We start from the raw sequence: 20697 nt of genomic DNA on the forward strand, positions 1-20697 counted from the left end.
ACTTGGCGGACCAAGTAGTATGAACAATGAAGCAATTCCACCTCCTCCACATACGCTCTCTGGCCGACAATGACATCAGCAACATTACTACAAGTTGTATATACTGACAGATATAATTTCCTCCAGGCAGCGTTGTTTGGATCACTAAGGTCTGATCAGTGTAGGTTGAGAATAGCGAATGGCTAGCATTAATTTGAAGTCACATATTTATACATAGAATGAAGTGAAGAATTGTGATCCTGCGCTTTGAGATACCAGATGGACGAAGTGCTTACACATGGAGAAAAGGCGCAATATACTGCGGACATGATCGATACTTAAATAACAGATTCTAGCACTTCGAGATACAACCATGTAGCATACTGAAAAACGGGGCGACAGTTCAGTCCTTTGCGCTCCAACACCGCACTGCAAGTACGCAAGAGGCCCCCGGCCTGGGGCATTTGCTGCGTGAATTCACTCACCACCAAACAGAACTGTCATGGCATGGTCGGGCGAAAATTCTGCTGTTGTCTCCCTTGTATAATTACGGTTCTCGTATGATGTCACCCTATTAAGTATTAGTATGAACACTAGTATGTAAACTTGTAAAACCAAATACCTCTAGGGTATTATAGATTAGCAAATCCGGTTTTAGAGTGAGTGGGAGGTGTCTAGGTCAGAGCAAGGTTTGCCCAGTCGAGCAAGGGGAATGTGCATTACACATGTGTGGCACGCTTCACTTGGAAATACACAGATATCCTTGGAGGTACAGTGGTGCCTTTTCGTCATTCAGTTTTGAAAAACATTTCCTTGATTAATTGATAAACTTTCATGTCTCCGTCAGTTTTTAGCGAGGCAGCAATATTAATACGAGGTCAGTGTTCATAAGCAAAGTGAACCCTTTGCCTGAATCGTGCAACTTTCCATGACGAAAAATCCCATGCACTGCATCACTGCTTCCGTCATTCCAGGCCACGAGTTCCCAAACTAAACTCTGGGTTGCAGCACGGCTGGAAAAAAGCCCTTCTACTTCCAAGCAGGACTTGAACCTGGTACCCTCTATTTCTCAATCATGGTCTTGGACCGCCCCACTTTAGCTACCTGCTGAGGTGGGGAAAGCCTCCGTACTTAGACACAGGGATATTGTGTATCGCACACCTTTCCCCCATCAACCTCTCCAGCACATCTGCGCTCTTCAGAGGGCCTCTCCATTGTTGTGGCTGTAGTTCTGAGCGCAGGTTTTGAATTGTACTGGGAAGTAGCATATAAACCAACCAAACAACCCGCCAACTATTTTCTATATGTTGTCTCTGAACTGTGTTGCTGGTAGCCAAGATATGTACAAAACCAACTGTACCAAACGGAACTTTTAGGAAAGGTTCATTCAATGGCGTAAACAATACACTGCCGGGAACGTGTGACAATGGCTACACAGCTGTACAACAGCTTAAGGCGACTTGCGACTTTTTTGGCAGGGTGACTGTGGTGGGCAAATGCGGTAAGATATCCTGCGTGTTTCTGATTGAGATTGTATAGTGGTGACAATTGATGTGAGCCTTAATATTTAGTTTAACTTTTAGTAATGCAATAAATATAAGTAAATGCGCACTCATATCACAACCATAAAAAATAAAATAAAAATTATCGTATCCGTTCCCGAAGGGAACTCACGACGGCCGCTAACACCTGATAAACCCTAGCGGCAGATGCAGCGCTACAACAAATACACTTCGGACTTCCGCCATGAAAAGTACGCCGCATCGACTAAGTTGTCCAAGCACATCTGGGATCTGAAAAACGAGAACCGCAGATTCGACATCAGATGGGAGATCAAGGATAGAGCACCTTCATACAGTAACATCAGCAAGAAGTGTGGCGTATGCCTCACCGAAAAGTTCCACATGCTGAAAGCTTCAAAAGCTACCTCCCTAAACAAGAGAAGTGAGCTGGTATCTAAATGCCCTCACCAGCGCAAGTTTCTGCTGGCCACCCCTATAACATAGACAGCTATGACCGCTGCGGGGTTTTTGATGCGTGATTGCAGGAGTTTGTGTGCGCTTAGGCCTCGGTCACACTACGGCAAAAATGCTGCATCAGCGTCAGAATCATGAGCTTTTCCATGGCAACTGACGCAACGCGGGAAGTTTGAGCGTCAGACGCTGCGGCGTCTGACGTGGGGAAATCGGCTGCGTTGCCGCTGATGGGAGTGACGCTTGGCGGAAAAACAGTGTCTTTCAAGTAAAATAATTATTAGTTTCAAGACACTTTGCTTGAGTTGAGCAGTTATTCGACATTCGTCTGTTCAAGGTTTGTTTTGTTCCCTCTTTTTGTTCGAGATAAGTCCGTGGACCTACGAGGCCGAGGCTGCTCTGCTCCGAACCTGGCGGAAGAGCGAGGCGTTTTCTGAGAAGAAAATGATGTCGAGAAAGGACCAGTTGTTTGAGTGGGTCATCGGCCAACTGGAGCCTGTTGACTTGTGAGTGTTGTGTTGTCGTCAAGAGCCCCAAAAAGGACAACCAGTATGACGAAGTCAGGAGAAACACAGCTGCGATGCGGACTTTTCTTGCCTGATCAATGACACTACAACTGAAAATGGCTTCAAATTCGGAAAGAAACAACAACGATCGTGCACGCGTGGACCAGTACCTTTCGTCTTCTTGTAATCAAAAATCAATGAAAAATTCGAAAACTTTGTCCGACAATTTTTTTGTATAATAAGCAAAAGGCCGGTTTCCGTGGGAATCCGTGTCGTCATTGAGTTTTCCTGATGGTTTTGTGACGTAGAAAAATGCGTCAAGCCGCGGCAGTCATCATCTGGTCATGAGCTGCAAAAAAAACAAAACACCGTGTGACCCCGTGTCTCCGTCAAGTGCTGCGGCTTGACGCTGCGTCCAGCTTCAAACTGCCGTAGTGTGACCGAGGCCTAAGGCCTCGGTCACACTACGGCAAAAATGCTGCGTCAGCGTCAGAATCATGAGCTTTTCCATGGCAACTGACGCAACGCGGGAAATTTGAGCGTCAGACGCTGCTGCGTCTGACGTGGGGAAATCGGCTGCGTTGCCGCTGATGGGAGTGACGCTTGGCGGAAAAACAGTGTCTTTCAAGTAAAATTAGTTTCAAGACACTTTGCTTGAGTTTAGCAGTTATTCGACATTCGTCTGTTCAAGGTTTGTTTTGTTCCCTCTTTTTGTTCGAGATGAGTCCGTGGACCTACGAGGCGAGGCTGCTCTGCTCCGAACCTGGCGGAAGAGCGAGGCGTTTTCTGAGAAGAAAATGATGTCGAGAAAGGACCAGTTGTTTGAGTGGGTCATCGGCCAACTGGAGCCTGTCGACTTGTGAGTGTTGTGTTGTCGTCAAGAGCCCCAAAAAGGACAACCAGTATGACGAAGTCAGGAGAAACACAGCTGCGATGCGGACTTTTCTTGCCTGATCAATGACACTACAACTGAAAATGGCTTCAAATTCGGAAAGAAACAACAACGATCGTGCACGCGTGGACCTACCTTTCGTCTTCTTGTAATCAAAAATCAATGAAAAATTCGAAAACTTTGTCCGACAATTTTTTTGTATAATAAGCAAAAGGCCGGTTTCCGTGGGAATCCGTGTCGTCATTGAGTTTTCCTGGTGGTTTTGTGACGTAGACAAATGCGTCAAGCCGCGGCAGTCATGAGCTGCAAAAAAAACCAAACACTGTGTGACCCCGCGTCTCCGTCAAGTGCTGCGGCTGGACGCTGCGTCCAGCTTCAAACTGCCGTAGTGTGACCGAGGCCTTAGATTGGTCATACGAACGTAGATGCCTGTGTATGCGCGTGTGCGTGTGGGCATGTGTGTGTATATGTGTGCGCATTATATCTATAGGTGTGTATATGCGTGTATGCGTGTGTTTTTGCGGGTGCAAGTTAGGGTGCTGTGGGTGGGTGTCTGTGTGTGCGTGCGCCCGTGTGCAAGTTAGGGTGTTGTGGGTGGGTGTATGTGTGTGTGTGTGTGTGTGTGTGTGTGTGTGTGTGTGTGTGTGTGTGTGTGTGTGTGTGTGTGTGTGTGTGTGTGTGTGTGTGTGTGTGTGTGTGTGTGTGTGTGTGTGTGTGTGTGTGTGTGTGTGTGTGTGTGTGTGTGTGTGTGGGATTCACTGGCCAGAAAATGTCACTCCAAATAGCTGTATGGTGTAGACCAGGCTGAATAGTGACGGTCAATTCTTCAGCCTTGCAAGCTGTTAAATGGTGTAATCCCAGCACAAGTTGCTATGGCTTCTGCCGTAGCATTGCTATCATCGCCTCCGGCGATGGGCGTCAAAGGTCAAAGGTGTGTGTGTGTGATAGTGTGATAGTGTGTGCGTGTATGTGTGTGGGTGTTACTATGTGTGTGCGTGTTAGTATGTGTGTGTGTGTGTGTGTGGGTGTGGTGTGTGAGCGTGCTTGTTAGTGCTAGACCTGCGCCTACTGCATCTGCCTCTGAAATAGCCTGTCCCTTTATACATTCACGCGATTACTCCTCTCGCTATCGTATTATCACACCTCTCTCCACTTAGATATTCCAGCGCTGCCTCCTATTCCATTATTGTTGTCTGATGATTGGTTCAGCCATGAAACTCTGAGTCACAACGGAGTTAATTTGCCAAGGTTTTCATTGTGTGCCTTTGTTTATATAGAAGTAGAAAGGCTGTGGGGCAAGATGCCGTACCATGAAGCATAGCAGATTAACACGACGTTGGAAGGTTTTCAGGATGGTCTGAAGGTGGACGGTGTTGGACTAGTCGGGTGTTAAAATACACTCCAAGATGCTTCGCAGCTTCAACGATGGTGATAGGTTGGGAAGAGAGCCGGATAGGGTGGTCGTTACTGTAGTTACGGATCTGAGTCGTTTTGGCTGGTGAGAACTCTCCACCGCCGTTGCTGGCCCATAGTTGGCAGGCAGAAAGGTCGCTCTCTAGACGAGATTGGTTCCACTGCAGGGAATTCGTGTTATCATGTACATACAGGAGGGTGACATCGTCAGCAAATAAGTGTTCAGCGTGTCTTGGAGGTGTGAGCCTCGGCAAGTATGCCCGGTCGATTGGCCCAAACTAACTCTGCTTCCGGATAAGATCTGGGATTCTTTTCCAAATCGACCCCACATTCTTTCAGTGACTGAAAACTCCAAGACATGATCGAGGAACTCCCAACGTGGCAGGCACGTCTCGAGCCAAATCGGTACCTAGTTGCAGATGTCGTTCGGGTGCTAGTTTCTGAAAAGACCAAAAATAGGGATTACCGGCCAGAAAAAGTCACTTCAAATAGCTGTATGGTGTAGACCAGGCTGAATAGTGATGGTCAATTCTTCCGCCTTGCAAGCTGTTGAATGGTGCAATCTCCGCACAAGTTACTATGGCTTCTGCCGTAGCATTGCTATCATCGCCTCCTGCGATAGGCGTCAAAAGGTCAAAAGTGTGTGTGTGTGTGTGTGTGTGTGTGTGTGTGTGTGTGTGTGTGTGTATGTGTAAAAACTGTGAACCAAGAGTCACCATAAACTATTCTCTTAGCATTCACACACACACACAAACACACACACACACGCACGCACGCACCCCCCCCCTCCACATATATTATTAGGTATTATATCACATTGTGTTCATTCCCCCGGGGATAGCATCCGTGAGAGTCCAAGTCGGAAAGTTGAGATTCAAGTAGTGCCGGAGTACGATGTTTCGTGCCAAAATCCGTAGAGGCGCTTCGGATTTTTTATACCTCGTTTTCGAGCAGTGAAATGTTCCTGAGTACGAAACTTATGTGTTTGCCGTCATTGCCTAGGTTACGATCGCAAACACGTCACATTCTCGCGCTATGCCTTTTTTATTTTGAAAAATTTGTACCGAAATCAAAGCTTCCCGCTGAAAATCGATGTTCCTCGTACCAAATTTGTACGCGAAAATGCCGAAAAATCGTATGGAGCAGGCCTGGAAAAAATTCGTACCGCCCATAAAGATTTTGGCACGGAAAATCCTACCCCGGAACCTCTCTAATATAATTATTAAAAACAGCGTAGCGCCCAATATACTGCCCTGGGCTGCACCTGCAGAGATTGTGTAGAGAGAAGAAATCTACTCGCCGACTAAGCACTGGAGTGAACGGCCATCGCTAGCTATGAAGAGTGCCAGTAATTCCGGACCTTGTAGAGGAGGCTCACGTGGAACACCCGGCCAACGGCCACGGCTATATCGACTGCGAGAATTCGTGCCGCACTGCTGGCTTGGCCAACGATGCCCAACCAGGCGTTATGAAGTGCCTGTAGTGCGTCTGCCGTGCCAAGACCCCTACGGAACCCAAACTGGTGGGGAGTGAGGAGCTGCTGGCGTTTGAGATGGTTCATCATTTTGGCGATTGACTATAGTTTCCATGGCTTTCCATGACACATTATGCATAACAACGAGACTGGGCGGTGGTTCTTCAGAACAGAGCGCGAGGACCGTTTGTGGACCAGCACCACGTTAGCTGTCTTCCAAAGATTTTGTTGAACTCCACATCTGGAACAGAGAGCGAATAGCTTGGACAAAGACTTCGCAAGCTCTTTTGCACATTCTTCAGGACCCGGGCTGAAATGCCGTCAGGACTAGGCGTCTTTGACGTGTTGCATCACGCTAGGAGATGGTAGACAGTTGCCGGGCGAAAGTGAGCAGCTGTGATTGCCGCTGGTCCGTTTGGAACAAGGTCAGGTAAATGGCCGGAAGCAAGATCCTGGCCAGTGGCACTGCACTTCTTGGGGAAGAAGGTGGCAAAGGCCTCCGATTTCTCAGCGGTGTACAAAAATTAGAACTTTCTGAGTGTATGTGTGTGCAAGGCTGACAATACTAAGAAGTGCCAGAAGCCGTGCGTTGGCACCACCACTATCCACTACGGACGGGTGAGGACGCACGTACAATGACAACGGAAGTGACAACAACAGTAAATATTCGAAAACGTGGTAGACCGCGAAAACGAACCTCGACATCGGACACCGGACATGTTGAAGTAAGAAGCTCAACAGAAAACCGCAATGGAGGAGACGTGGCTGAAAGGACACTGGGCATCGCACACACACAATGGCCAGTGTCAGGAAACGTGGAAGGCCACGAAAACAGACAGAGACGGATAGTGGTGGTGCCGCGAAGAGGCGAGATCACGGGACATTGGAGGAGACAACACCCAACGGAGCTAAGAATCGCACTTCGTCAATCAAGCATTATCTGTCAGCCCGTACCAATTGTCCTGAGTTGTACAGTGATTGTTTTCTCAATATTGTCACGTGGTAGATGTGCGTTGCATTTGGCTGTGTTAGAAGCTTTGTATATACGTACATTAGATCCTGAACTTTGTGTACAGAAAGAAAATGTGTTGTCGCTACAATTGTTTGGTGTTGCTCCTCGTTGACGTGTTAACAATGTAACTAAATTTGCTCACTATGTTGTTGTCACTATCAATATTTTCCTTCGAGTTTTGTGTCGTTCCGAACTTGATAAGTTTCCACCTTGCTACGAGTGTTGCTATCTCATTATCTTTACGCTATATAAGTTTTAGTCTTTCCAGCTTGAGCAATTCATTCCCTGTACAATCCTTGATGAGAAGGGACTGAAAACGTTCGGATACTTTATGACAAGTGCCTTTATTGACTAGATGTGTGTGTTTGCGTGGATATTTGTGACCTAATACTTACCTTCGTTTTTAATTAATTAATTCAAGTAATAATTATTATTACTCACTGCCATCCAAACTATAGTTAACAATGTTGCCAGGGATTCACAGAACATGTTCAGCACTTGGAAATCACTGAGTTTGTTTTGTGGTCATCTGGTCTGGCTTTCCGTGAGTGAGGATTTGGTGGATTTGGCCATGTAGCACAGGAGCAAGCTTCGTTTTTTGTTTGCGTGTGTGTGTGTGTGTGGTGTGTGGTGTGTGTGTACGTGTGTGCGTGTGGGTGTGCACATGTGTGTGTGCACATGTGTGTGCGCGCGTGCGTGCGTGCACGCGTGCGTGTGAGTGCATGTGTCTGTGTGTGTGCGTGCGTGTGTGTGCATGTGCATGTGCGTGTGTCTGTTTGTCTTTTTTCTGGTGGCAGTGAAAGATTAAGATGATATCTGGTAGATATTGCAACATACTCCGCAGGTTGTATCTGCTGCTCGCTATGCTTAGTGTCCCGTCTGCTTACCTCAACCAACCCACAGTAACCATGGTAACTGTATAGTGATGGGTGATAGCAACAGAACCGTAGAATACCACCCTATCTCACATGCCTAGACTGCATTTGTTAGAAGGCGTTTCTTCGTTTTCTTCATATTCTTTTCTCCTTTTCGTCCACTCTTCCCTTCTCTGATCTCATAGCGCTGGTAATACATATATATAATCAACCTTTGATCAAGAGAATATTCAAACCAATCTGCAACCTCAAAGTCTGCTGAGAGTGATATTATGCCGGTGTGACGGAATATAGGTATCACATACCATGCAACAGGGATTTGTTGAATTATATTTGCCGCTAAAATCACAATCCAGCCTCAACAAGCAGCCAAATATGGTGTCTAAGTGACGACATGAGAACAGGTATCTACTTAAATACTACGGTGTCACCTGAAATGTCTCCACAGCCTCCTGCCCACACATACACCCTGCCCACACCAGCTATGTCATGCATGTACTCTGTGCTAACACCACACTGCTAGCTCTGTCATTACCTCTACAGCCTCCAGCCTACAACGTCCACACACCTTGCGTACAACCTCCTGCCCACACCAGCCACATATTCTGCGCTGATGTTGCACTGCTAACCCTGCCATTGCCTCTACAGCTCCCCTGCCTTCAACAACCACACACTCTGCACACACACAGTCTCCTGCCTAGAATACTGACGTACATAACTGAACGACCTTGTTGCTCGGAGTCATACTATTCATTTACTGCATTGCTGAGCTCGAAAAAAATCTTTCGTCCACACCTGAACGTCCTCCTGAGCTACCTGGAGGCGACAAGAAATCCCTGCTGGCGTGCCAGTGCTCAAGTGATAATCTGTTCGTTGTCGCCTGCATGCCAACATTACCTCACCTGAGTAGTCTTCACATCACCACCACATAGAGCCATGGCTACATCGAGGAAAGCAATGGCCATCATCTCCAAATATCACTCAATTGCATCGCTAAAATAGCCAAATTTAAAGGGCCATGGCGTGAACCATTTACGGGGTCTATTTCCCTGAACCATGCACTGCATGATAGTGGCCGGCATGTCTCCACCCAGGCCATGTCTCCACCCAGGCCATGTCTCCACCCAGCCATGTCTCCACCCAGGCCATGTCTCCACCCAGGCCATGTCTCCACCCAGGCCATGTCTCCACCCAGGCCATGTCTCCACCCAGGCCATGTCTCCACCCAGGCCATGTCTCCACCCAGGCCATGTACATGTCTAGTAAAAAGCAGGGAGTAGTACAATACCGGGAGGTGACACGGGCACACATCCGGGATTACGAGCTTTGCCTCACAAAAAAAAATACAAACCGCGCGAAAATTCAAATTTTTGCTCTTTTGACAGCGCTGAGAAACCTTCAAATAGTGACGAGAAGACCAGACGTATCCCTTCGTGACAAGCTGCCACTTGTTCATTTCAGCTCGAGCCTTTTTTGGGAGCTACTCTGGTACATCGTCCACACTGCTGCCAAGTCTCCACTTCCCAAAATGGATGGAAGTGACGAATATGGAGGACGCTATCCTAGGTAAGTAACGTGATGGAATTTTCTCATCTTGACATGGTGTAACACGAACCTGAATTTCTCATTTGGACCCACTCGGACACCTCACCAAGTTGGGATATTTCGAAACTATACCTATTTGTCTACCATTCTACTTCATCTCAACGTGTTAGCTTATGTAACTCTTTGGAAAACTCATTCCGAAAATTTTGAAACTTATTTATTTGTATAGACTTGAACATAATGTTCAAGATCACTTGTTTTCAGCACTGAATGAGGCCAGGCCTGCTTGCTTTGTTGCTTTTTTAACCCCCAGAACCCGTGGACAGAAGAGGAAGAGCGACGACTTGGGTGCGGCTGCGAAGTCTGCCTGCCCAACGCCAATTGCTCCTCACCCAAAAAGTAAACAAATTATATAGCAGGAGTGGTTTCAAGTGGTTTCAATGCATTGTGTTTTTGGGATGTTGGTGTGTACTTATGCAGTCCTAGCGTGTTGAGCATAGCAAAGCACTGCAACTATGCACCACCCCCCGTGGTACTTCACAACCGAGTTAGCCGCTTGATCCATGGTGCGGCGAGCAACCTCCATGTCCATAGGGTTGCTCGGAGCTGTGGCTGCTGACGCAGGCTTCCTATTCATAGTGAAATCAAGAAGAAGGGCAAATAGTGCACTGGACACTCTGACACCTGTACAAAACACCAATCCACGCACACACACACACACACACACACACACAAACACGCACTGTCTATGAAAAAAACAAACACTTCAAAGTACAATTTGGTACAATAAATCTCTACAGCGCAATAGGAACAGAAAATGACCAGTATGATGATGACATTACCTGTACTTGCAGAACTGGTGTCTAGCTCTTGGAAAATGGTTGACGAATTGCGAAGTAAATCAGTCCACACATTTGAGACATTCGTGCACTCTCCTCTCCTTAATTTTCCTAAGGCCTTGTTCTTGAAAAACAACGTCTGCTGCTGCTCACAATTTATTATTGCCTGCCGAAAGTGAACTATGAACAGCTCCACGTTTGCAGGGTGCTTGTCCAGTGACCAGAGTTGCTGAGCTACTGCCACCTCATGTTGGCAGTAGCGTTGCATGTCCGAGTCCTTGCACAGATCTGGTGAGATGTAACCCAAAGAGAAATGAAAATGTGAATGACTGAAAGTCAACAAACTATACTCTGTTGAAGACACACTCTTACCTGCTGCCCATGTCAAAATACTGGACACACTGAAGGTATCCGGCTGAGGTACAATGGCTACTTGGCATACCTCGTCTGATTCCTCCTCGTCACTAGGAAAAACTAAAACATTTGTTGTCTCCATTGCACAGACTAACTTCTTGGACAGGTTCTGGAAAACAAGAATGACTATGGTGATGTTGTGGCACCAAAACCTTTTGTCACTGGCAAATATACACCCACACACCTACACACACCCTCGTGTACTTGTACACCACACACGCACGCGCGCATACATACAACTATTCGTCTGTATCCTTTTGTGTTTGACATGATTCCACGGTGCCATGAAAGTAACATTGGTGCCATAAAAGTAACATTGGTTATAATCAAGGAGTAATGGTATTGTACGATTCTGATTGCGTATGCTCTTGGTGGCCATATATATCAGGAAGTAGTACAATACCGGTATTGTACTACTCCCTGATATATACTATAGTTCATCGTCACGCAGCTCCCCACAAAGTACAAATTGTAGTAAAAGCAATTACGTACTAATACGTATAGTAATATGCAGACACATACAACTAGTAGTCACACAAAGTATCTATAATAAGCACACGTACTAGGAATAGTACGTAAGCAGGCTATCTTTATCCTTTTACGCTTGGTCTGATTACCTGCATACACGACTTACACGGCATGGTCACTTGCACCAGTAACATTGTACATAATTCCACACTGCCTTTATCATCAACACCAGTTCCTGTTAACGCGTAACATCTCAGGCTTTGTAGCAGGGAGTAGCACAGTGCCATTGTACCATTGTGCTACTCCCTGCTTGACACAGACTTGCGTCATAGTGACATTTGCGAATAGCTGCCCCTGCAGTATAAAATTTATTTTATTTTGTGTTTCTCTCTGACGACTATAGCATCTGGATTCGGAATAGCCTTACTATCTTGAGACGGGTCAGCCATACCTGAAACATGTTGTTCATTGTGACTAAAACTTGAGTCAACATTATCTATTCCCCTAGAAACGACGTGAATAACTAAATGTAATACAACTAAATGTAATACAAATTAAATTAGGAAGAAAATTTCACTCTTACAAGCCGCCCACGTAAAAACTGGACACACTGAAGGTACCCGTGCGAAGGCCAGCTGCTACTTGATATCCTTCGTAGGATTCATCCTCATCACTCAGCAAAGACTGATGGATTCGTTCCCTACATCGTCAAAACAAACTTCAAAAAGTACTGCTCGAAAACTTCTTGACAGCATTCTGCCAATCTCTTCAAGTCGTTCTATGAATTTTTTTGAAAAATGCTACGAAATGCTACGATAAATGGTACGCGAAGTACGATATTTCGTGACGTTTCCCGGGACACAGCGCGCGAAGTACGATATTTCGTGACGTTTCCCGGGACACAGCGCTCCACAGAAAAGTGACCTGAGGCAAAGCTCGCCCGCCTGAATGTGTGGCCGTGTCACCTCCCGGTATTGTACTACTCCCTGGTAAAAAGTGTCCCACGCTTTCCGGAAATAAACAAATTTCAATATTTTCACTTCACCACATTGCAGCATTTCCAATTTCCTACCCGACGACAGCAAGCGCCTCCTCAAGCGCCAAAACAAGGCGCCGCTCCAGACGCCACCACGCCAAACACTGCAGCGTGGTCACCTCTACCGAGTCTGACAAGAAATATGAACTGACAACCCTTGTCACTCGGAACAACAAGCACTTCCCTCCCTGGCAGGAAAGCTCTGATCTGAAGTGCAAAACATATTGAACAAACCTCGATTTGATCAATCGAAGATGCTATATTTGCGTCCTGAAACTGGCCGTGCCCGACCACCGCGTGACATAGCAGGTCGACAGATTTCAGCGAGTTGATCGACAATCAAGATCAGAATCAAAATCTGGATGATCAGGTTGATTTTTACGATGATATGATTTATCGCTCTCGGGATTCACAGAAGCTTTTTTGCAATGCGACAGACGCGAAACCGGGAAAACCCCAAATCGCAGCCATGTCGCACCCCACGCAACTGCCGCAACTGGGCCATCGCAGGCCATCGCAGAAGCTGAGCTTGGCTCAACTTTTGCGATGCGATGCGACAAGCGATTTGGCGTACGATTTTGACCTTTTCTACAGCAAAGTTGTACAAAGGTTCAAGAGTTGTGTTGATTCTTCACAAAATGTGTTATTTTGCCCATACGAGAGGCTTGTCCAAAAAAAAAGAGTTGCCTATAAATTTGTACAAGTTGTATCAAACCGCGCAAATATCATGGTGATGTAGCCCAATCAGCAAGATGTTGTCGCATCACTGACTTCTTCTGTGAATGGTATTTCGCGAGTTCGCATCGCACGCGTCCGTCGCAGATCGCGTCGCATCGCGTGTCGCATCGCAAAAAAGCTTCTGTGAATCCCGCTTCAGGCTGCGTTTACACGCAGACGAAACGAAACGGAACGAAACGGAACGAAAACGGGCTGGCCTCGAATCGTTTTCAAACCGTTTACACGAGAACGGCAAATCGTTTTGAACCGTTTACACGAAAACGGAAAACTGGCGATCAGGCTGGAGTTAGCACGTGCTGGCTTGGCGCAAGGGCGGGAAGTAACAACTTAGTTGGAGTTGATACGTGCAGGTGGTCGCAAAGGTCAGGTATTTCCCGCAAAATATAGTCCCGCGCTGAATGGTTTCCATGACCGTGCTCCGTTTCCAATCGTTTTCACTGTTTTCACCGTTTACACGAGAACGAAAACGTTTTGAAAACGTTTCAAAGCATTTTGAAGTGCGTTTCCATTTCGTTCCTTTTTAGGTATCGTTTTCGGGCGTTGTCGTGTAAACGATAGTAGTAAACGCAACGATTTCGTTCCGTTTAGGTCGTACTTCGTTGTCGTATAAACGCAAATCGTTTTCAATCGTTGTCGTGTAAACGCAGCCTTAGTATTGACTCCCATTGATTTTCGCTATACCTAAGCAGTCAAATATCCCTGCATGTTTCACTCCTTAGGGCTATATTGACTACTTATATTTGACTGCTTATTGGTGGCGCAGTTGAACGGTGCCTAGAACATGGCCGCTGTACTTTGCCGGGTTGTGCAACAATCGTAGATTCCTCAAGGACCCGCAGGGTTCGACGTGGAATCGGGGTTACACGAGGAGTGAAGGCGAAGAATGTGACAGTGTGTTTGGTCTCAAATCGCTCTAGTGTTCCATTAATTCCCAGCGGTTTAAAGATAAAATACAAATGCACGCCTTGATTGGACCTAGCACTTCTTGCTTTCTTTGGCCTCTTCTGAGCGACCAAAATGATAGTGCAATCAAGAGTAATGACAGTGAGGGGTGGGTGACACCAGCACAACGGGCGGGAACACACTGTCACATTCTTCGCCTTCACTCCTCGTGTAACCTCGATTCCATATCGGACCCTGCGGGTCCTAGCGGAATCTACGATTATACTTGGGAGATTCAGCTTCGAATGTGACAGTGTGACTTTTAAAGTGATCCACCACCTCAACCAAGGGCGTAGTCAAGCGTTATGCGCGAAGGAGAATCGCGGATGTGGAGTGAAGGAACTGGCATCTCGCAGAGTGCCTGACACACAGTGCAAACGTAACAGGACACACTCTATGTACATGTGCCCTTCGAGTCGGAGAAATGAAGGGAGAAAAGGGTGACAGTCAATTAACAATGGCTAGCACAGGACACACAACACAATACTGCGACACCATGGCAAGGCTGTGTCGAAATACTGAATGTATTCCTCGAGACAGGAATGTGGACAAAGAAGTTTGTCCCTTGCAAACCAAAGAACCAGGAAGTCTTAGATCTGGAACCCTAGACATTTTTCTTGCTTGCGGAGGCAAGGTCGAACACAGCATGTACCTTGGGAGTTGATGGCTGTTGAATACGGACTGACTGCGAAGCTCCGAGATGAACGAGGATTGGGGTCCCCAAGGCTGCAGAACCTCCAGAACATTGACGACACTCCATGTGCTGGCAGGCCAGCAGTAATAGACATCGGGCATCAAATGGGTGGTCGCTACATCAGCATGACCAATACTCCAAGAGGCCCTGAACACGTAGCTGGAGTGTTGAAAAAGTCTTGGTACCTGGTCTATACTGCCTCCCATCAAATACCTATGTCGTAAGGTATTTGATGATTTCTAGTTTAGTGTTATTTGTTGTGCACGTTTCTTTACGCAGTACATGCAGTTACAGGTGCTAGAAGCTGTCTATATTCGTACACGTCACCCTGTTCTGTGTACTGAAGTTTTTTTAAAGTTTTTTTACTAAGTACAGTGTACACAACCTACTCGGCAGAAGGGGAGAAGACAACAGAGTATACAATAACAAAACAGCAGGGAGAATATCTTTGATATTTTTGACCCACCCAAGTTGGGTGGTGTGCTGCTTTGCTGCTTCGAATTGTAGTTAGACCGCTTTGTCAAATCGCCTACTGGTCTCGTCATCGTCCAGTGACAATCGACATTCTTTGTTCCGTTGGGCAAAATTTTAACATATAGATTGAGAAGAGGAAGGGTTATATCAAATGCATGCTGTAGAAATCAGCCATACCATTCTTTACTATGTTATAGAAACTCTGGAAGGAATGAAACCAGCGGGTTCGAAGCGGGTGTTGGCAAAGATGGTACGGACACGAGACACAAAGCAATGACTATTTTGAGTGGTTCTAATGTCAGTGGGGAGAGAATTCCAGGTGGCAGCGGTAACAAAGAGGAAGGTGGCACGCGAGTAGCTGTTTGCCCTGGCAGGCGGTACAAGTTGGAGAGGGCGCCGCGCGCTGGTGGAGAGACTATAGCCCAGCTCCATAAGGGCAGTGGTCTGGTGGTGGACCAGGTGATGGAGCTCCCGGAGGCACTGGATGTGTCGCCGCCATGCCAGGCTGGGCCATTGCAGGTGCGCGAACAGAGATGCCTTCGGTTCAGTAGCGGAGGGAAACACACCGTACTGTCTCAAGACGACTCGTGCCAATCTGGCCGGCAGACGCTTAAGCACCGCTGCTTGGGATGCGGACAGTTGGAACTGCCACAGTGGCGAGGCGTATTCAATGGTGGGTCGGACAAAACCAGTATAAAGCCGGTTTGTAACTTCCGGCGTTAGGCGGCTCGACATGTGGGCAAGTAGTACCACGCGTTGGCGAAATTTGGTGGTGATTGTTTCGATGTGGCACTGGAAGTTGAGGTGGCTATCAATTTGCACGCCAAGATGTCGGTGCGTGTCGACCGCGCGCACTTCTTCCTGGTTCATTCGCAGGTGCCCGATGTTTGGAGGGTTCGGTCTGTTGGTACGTAGGGAGAACGTCATTTGGAAGGACTTCGTGGGGTTAAAGCGTCCACCTCTGCTTGGGGGGGGGGGGGGAGGAGCTTCAAGATGGAAATAGTTCTGAACTGTTAGAGGGAGTCTGTGGCCCAAAGCCACTGGCTTCGGCGAAGATGGTAGTGGACGTTCGCTTTGAAGGATTGTAGGCCCTTAGGAGATGGTGGTTTGGTGAAGAGGGAGTATGGCAGCGCGTTCCAGGTGTTGATGATGTTGTATGGAAAGGAGCGTCTTAGGTAGTTGGGAGCGCCTGGAGGGAGAACATTTTCCAGTTGGTAGGGGTGTGAAGCAGATTGTTGGCACTGTCTCCGGGTTACAGGTGCGGCATGGTGGACAAGGAGAGGAGGGACCATGGATCTCAGCAGAGGAGGACCCGGTTGGCCCAGTAGCTTGTAGACGAAAGTCAGCGCTGCCACTGTCCGTCGGGCCTCGAGGCTCTGTAGCAAGATGTTGGGTCCCAGGATGTGGAAGGCACGCCTCTGCACTCGGTTAAGGTGATCAAGGTTGGTGGGAGCTGCTACCATCCAGACAAGGGGAGCGTACTCGAGCAGGGGCCGGACGAAGCCGTGAAACAAGGCCAGCATGCCACGACAGTCCAGAACGCGAGCAGCTCTACTTAGGAGGCCAATACGTGAATTTGCCCTGGCAGCAGCTGACCGGAGATGCATGGAAAAGGATAGCTTGGAGTCAACCATAACTCCGAGGAGCTTGAGGTGTGGCTGTTGTGGGGTGATCTCCCCTCCAAAGTTTATAGCGGGGACAGGCCAAGGCTGCTGTCGATGGCAGGAGATTCGTAGGAGCTGCGACTTGGAAGTACTGTTAATCATGAAGATTAAACGAACAATTTGAAACTCGGGTATTGAGCCAATAATAGTAGAAAAGAAAAGGACATATGGAAACGAGTTAAGAGTAACTCTCCACCACCGTAACTAGATACTATTTACAGTCAGAAAGTGCAACAACTAGGCACAAAACTGACAGAGTACTGAGACATTCGACGTCCTGACACCTAGCTTCAACACATCTCCGTGGCGCTAACCGACAGCCTTTCAACTTAAAAGGTTCAAGGTTATGGAAAAACCAAAGAGGGGAAGGCAACTCTGTTAGTTTTGTGCCTAGTTGTTGCACTTTCTGACTGTATATAGTATCTAGTTACGGTGGTGGAGAGTTACTCTTAACTCGTTTCCTTTTCCTTTCTACTTTTAACGAACAAGTAAATCTAACGAGTTAACGAGTGAAGATTTGTCGTTATTTTAAAATTCGTTAGTAAAAGTTGTATCCATTGATTTGGGCTTCGCACGATTGAATTTTTTTCCCTGTAGTCAGTCTGAGAAAATCGTTAACTTTTCAAACCGTTAACTATTCAAAATTTAATAATAATAATAATAATAATAATAATAATAACCTTCGAAAATCAGAAAATCGTTGACTTTGCGGGTCGTTAAAATAATGTGATTTACGGTAAGCAGAAAGAAAATGTTGTAGCACTCACACTCTTCAAATAATACGAATAGTATTATATAGGCGATTCACACGACAGGCAAATTCACGTTTACAGGAAAGTCACCATGGAGATATTCCTGCGGGCAACCAAAATTTGCCCGCGGGAATCAAAAGTGTCCATGGCCTTTTTGCCCGTGGATGCACTCACCTGCGGCACTTTAATAGGCCATTCACACGACGGGCAAACTTACTTTTATCGTACTGTTTCCAAGGATATTTACTCGGATACGATAAACTTGGACACACGCGTGTAACTGATTTTTTATCTTGGCCGAGGCCCTTTTGCTCGCGATTATCTTTGCACGCCAGGAAAAGTGTCGGTTGTTGAAAGTGCGTACTGCAAATGCACTGCTTGAACAAGGGAAAATTCAAAATTGAACATTTCCCGGCATTTTCAGGAGGTCACTATGGATACATTGACGGTTGCAAAGTTTGCCCAGCACCGTGTGAACTGGATCACGGTTTGCCAGTGTTATCTCGGTCACACATGTGTGAATATACGGCGTTACTGTGGTGATTTGGAACGAGTACCCAAAGAAAAAGGCCAAACAACCAGGGTTCAAGACTACCGTACGATAGTACGACCTCACAGCCTCATAAGTGTAATAGGCCATTCACACGACGTGTAAACATTTGCACATGTGTGACCAAGATAACACTGGCAAACCGTGATCCAGTTCACACGGTGCTGGGCAAACTTTGCAACCGTCAATGTATCCATAGTGACCTCCTGAAAATGCCGGGAAATGTTCAATTTTGAATTTTCCCTTGTTCAAGCACTGCATTTGCAGTACGCACTTTCAACAACCGACACTTTTCCTGGCGTGCAAAGATAATCGCGAGCAAAAGGGCCTCGGCCAAGATAAAAAATCAGTTGCACGCGGGTGTCCAAGTTTATCGTATCCGAGTAAATATCCTTGGAAACAGTACGATAAAAGTAAGTTTGGCCGTCGTGTGAATGGCCTATAAAAGTGCCCGCAGATGAGTGCATCCGCGGGCAAAAATGCCATTGACACTTTTGATTCTCGCGGGCAAATTTTGGTCACCCGCAGGAATATCTCCATGGCGACTTTCCTGACGTGGATTTGCCTGTCGTGTGAATCGCCTATTTAAGGGCGCGCTCACACTGCGACCATGAGCACGCGTCCATGCGTCAGAAAAACGCAGAAACGTGGGAGTCGTGCTCACACTAGGCCTCGTAGACGCGTAGACGTGAAGTTGTCACACAAACTTTACGAATTGCAGTTCGTATCCAAAAGAGTTCGTGCGTTTCCTAATAAAGTTGTGGCCCGTTTTGGATGTAATTTTTCACATGTTGCATATGCGCATGTTGGAGGAAGTGCCTCGTGACGCGTGGCTCGTATTCTTGAAGTCGACGAAAATAATTCATACAATCAGGTAGGTTTGAACTCTTGCTATTCGCTGTGTCCATGGATCACGCTCAATTCGCCGCCGTCACTTTGACCATGCCCCTGTCGACCTGGTCCGAGCAGAGGCACAGCTGGTGGTCAGCTAGACAGTTGTCATCATGTTTAATTTCTTTAGTTCTTTAGTTCTCAATCTATCATTTTCATGCCAGGCGTGAGCCAGCCCCTGGCTTAACAAAATGGGTGCTTCTTTTTAGTTTAGTTTTCTTCCTTTTAGTTTGCGAAGGACTAAACGCATATGCATGCATAGAAATAAAGAATGCATATATGGCGGTGCGTGCGTGCAGGACCACAACTACAAAATTTTAAAAAATGTGCAAATGTCGAGGTGACATCGACAACCGCCGATTTTCATGAATCAACACACCGGAATTTGAGAAATTGAACATACTTCAGGCCAGGTTGTACACAAATACGCTTCACGTCTACGATCATGTTGCCGCCAAGTCGTGGCACCCCCCTCCGGAGGTCGCGGTCACGATTTGAAACGTGGCCGCGACGTTTTGGTCAAGTTCATGCCGTTGCCATGCAACTTGGCCGCATGGCCGCATGGACGCTGGTTGGTTGCGACCAAAACCAGCGTCCATGCGGCAGCGTCCATGCGGCCATGCGGCCAAGTTGCATGGCAACGGCATGAACTTGACCAAAACGTCGCGGCCACGTTTCAAATCGTGACCGCGACCTCCGGACTCCGGAGGGGGGTGCCACGACTTGGCGGCAACATGATCGTAGACGTGAAGCGTATTTGTGTACAACCTGGCCTGAAGTATGTTCAATTTCTCAAATTCCGGTGTGTTGATTCATGAAAATCGGCGGTTGTCGATGTCACCAGTCACCTCGACATTTGCACATTTTTAAAATTTTGTAGTTGTGGTCCTGCACGCACGCACCGCCATATATGCATTCTTTGCCCTTTTTGGACGATGTCGATTTTGTTTTTGTTTTTGTAGTTGCTTCGTTGTGATCGGGTCAGTGACCAATTTATTTCTACAGTGTACTCGTTCAATACGATGGCAGCTTGGTCTGGCTTTTCGGTTTCGGAAATTATCTTTCTCTACTTTTCTGCGATGATGGAATGCCATACCTCAAGACATTTCAGTTACATATCATCGGAAAATACAGTTCTCATCTCGGCAACAGACGAAAGAAACCACTACCGGAATTTCCACTGCACTAGCACTTGCTCTGACCACGAGGTCAGGAAAGCGAAAGCGCTTGGATGTGAGCGGCAGTCCCTCAAGAGTACAAACCTACCTGATTGTATGAATTATTTTCGTCGACTTCAAGAATGATTATAGCAATAAAAACTGCTTTATGGCATTTTTTAAAAATGTTATTGTGTCTAGTCAATGGACCCCGTCTAAAAAGTAAGAAATTAACGAAATGTGATAGCTGAAAATTAAAATTTCGCACAAAACCTCACAATAATCACAACACTTGAAATACTGCTTTCAACACTAAACTTGTACTGCACCAACAATTGGCAACATGCATGCATAGGAAAGAGGATCACGAGGGGAAAAGGTCTTCTGCATGTAGCTTTTCATTCTGTGT

At 46.8% G+C, this 20697-nt stretch overlaps 1 protein-coding gene across 1 annotated transcript in view; it reads left to right on the forward strand.

The window, feature by feature from the left end:
• The window catches only part of LOC135829764 (uncharacterized), a 35336-nt gene extending 26973 nt beyond the window's left edge, over positions 1-8363 (forward strand). Inside the window, exons 5-6 of the mRNA XM_065342148.1 lie at positions 1313-1480; positions 8047-8363. Of these exons, the coding sequence (XP_065198220.1) occupies positions 1313-1480; positions 8047-8057 (179 nt within the window). The 3' untranslated portion in view covers positions 8058-8363. The remainder of the gene's footprint in view (positions 1-1312; positions 1481-8046) is intronic.
• The last annotated feature ends 12334 nt before the right edge of the window (positions 8364-20697 follow it).

This window comes from Sycon ciliatum, chromosome 13 (genome assembly GCF_964019385.1).
Source record: "Sycon ciliatum chromosome 13, ocSycCili1.1, whole genome shotgun sequence".
NCBI classification, from domain to species: Eukaryota; Metazoa; Porifera; class Calcarea; order Leucosolenida; family Sycettidae; genus Sycon; species Sycon ciliatum.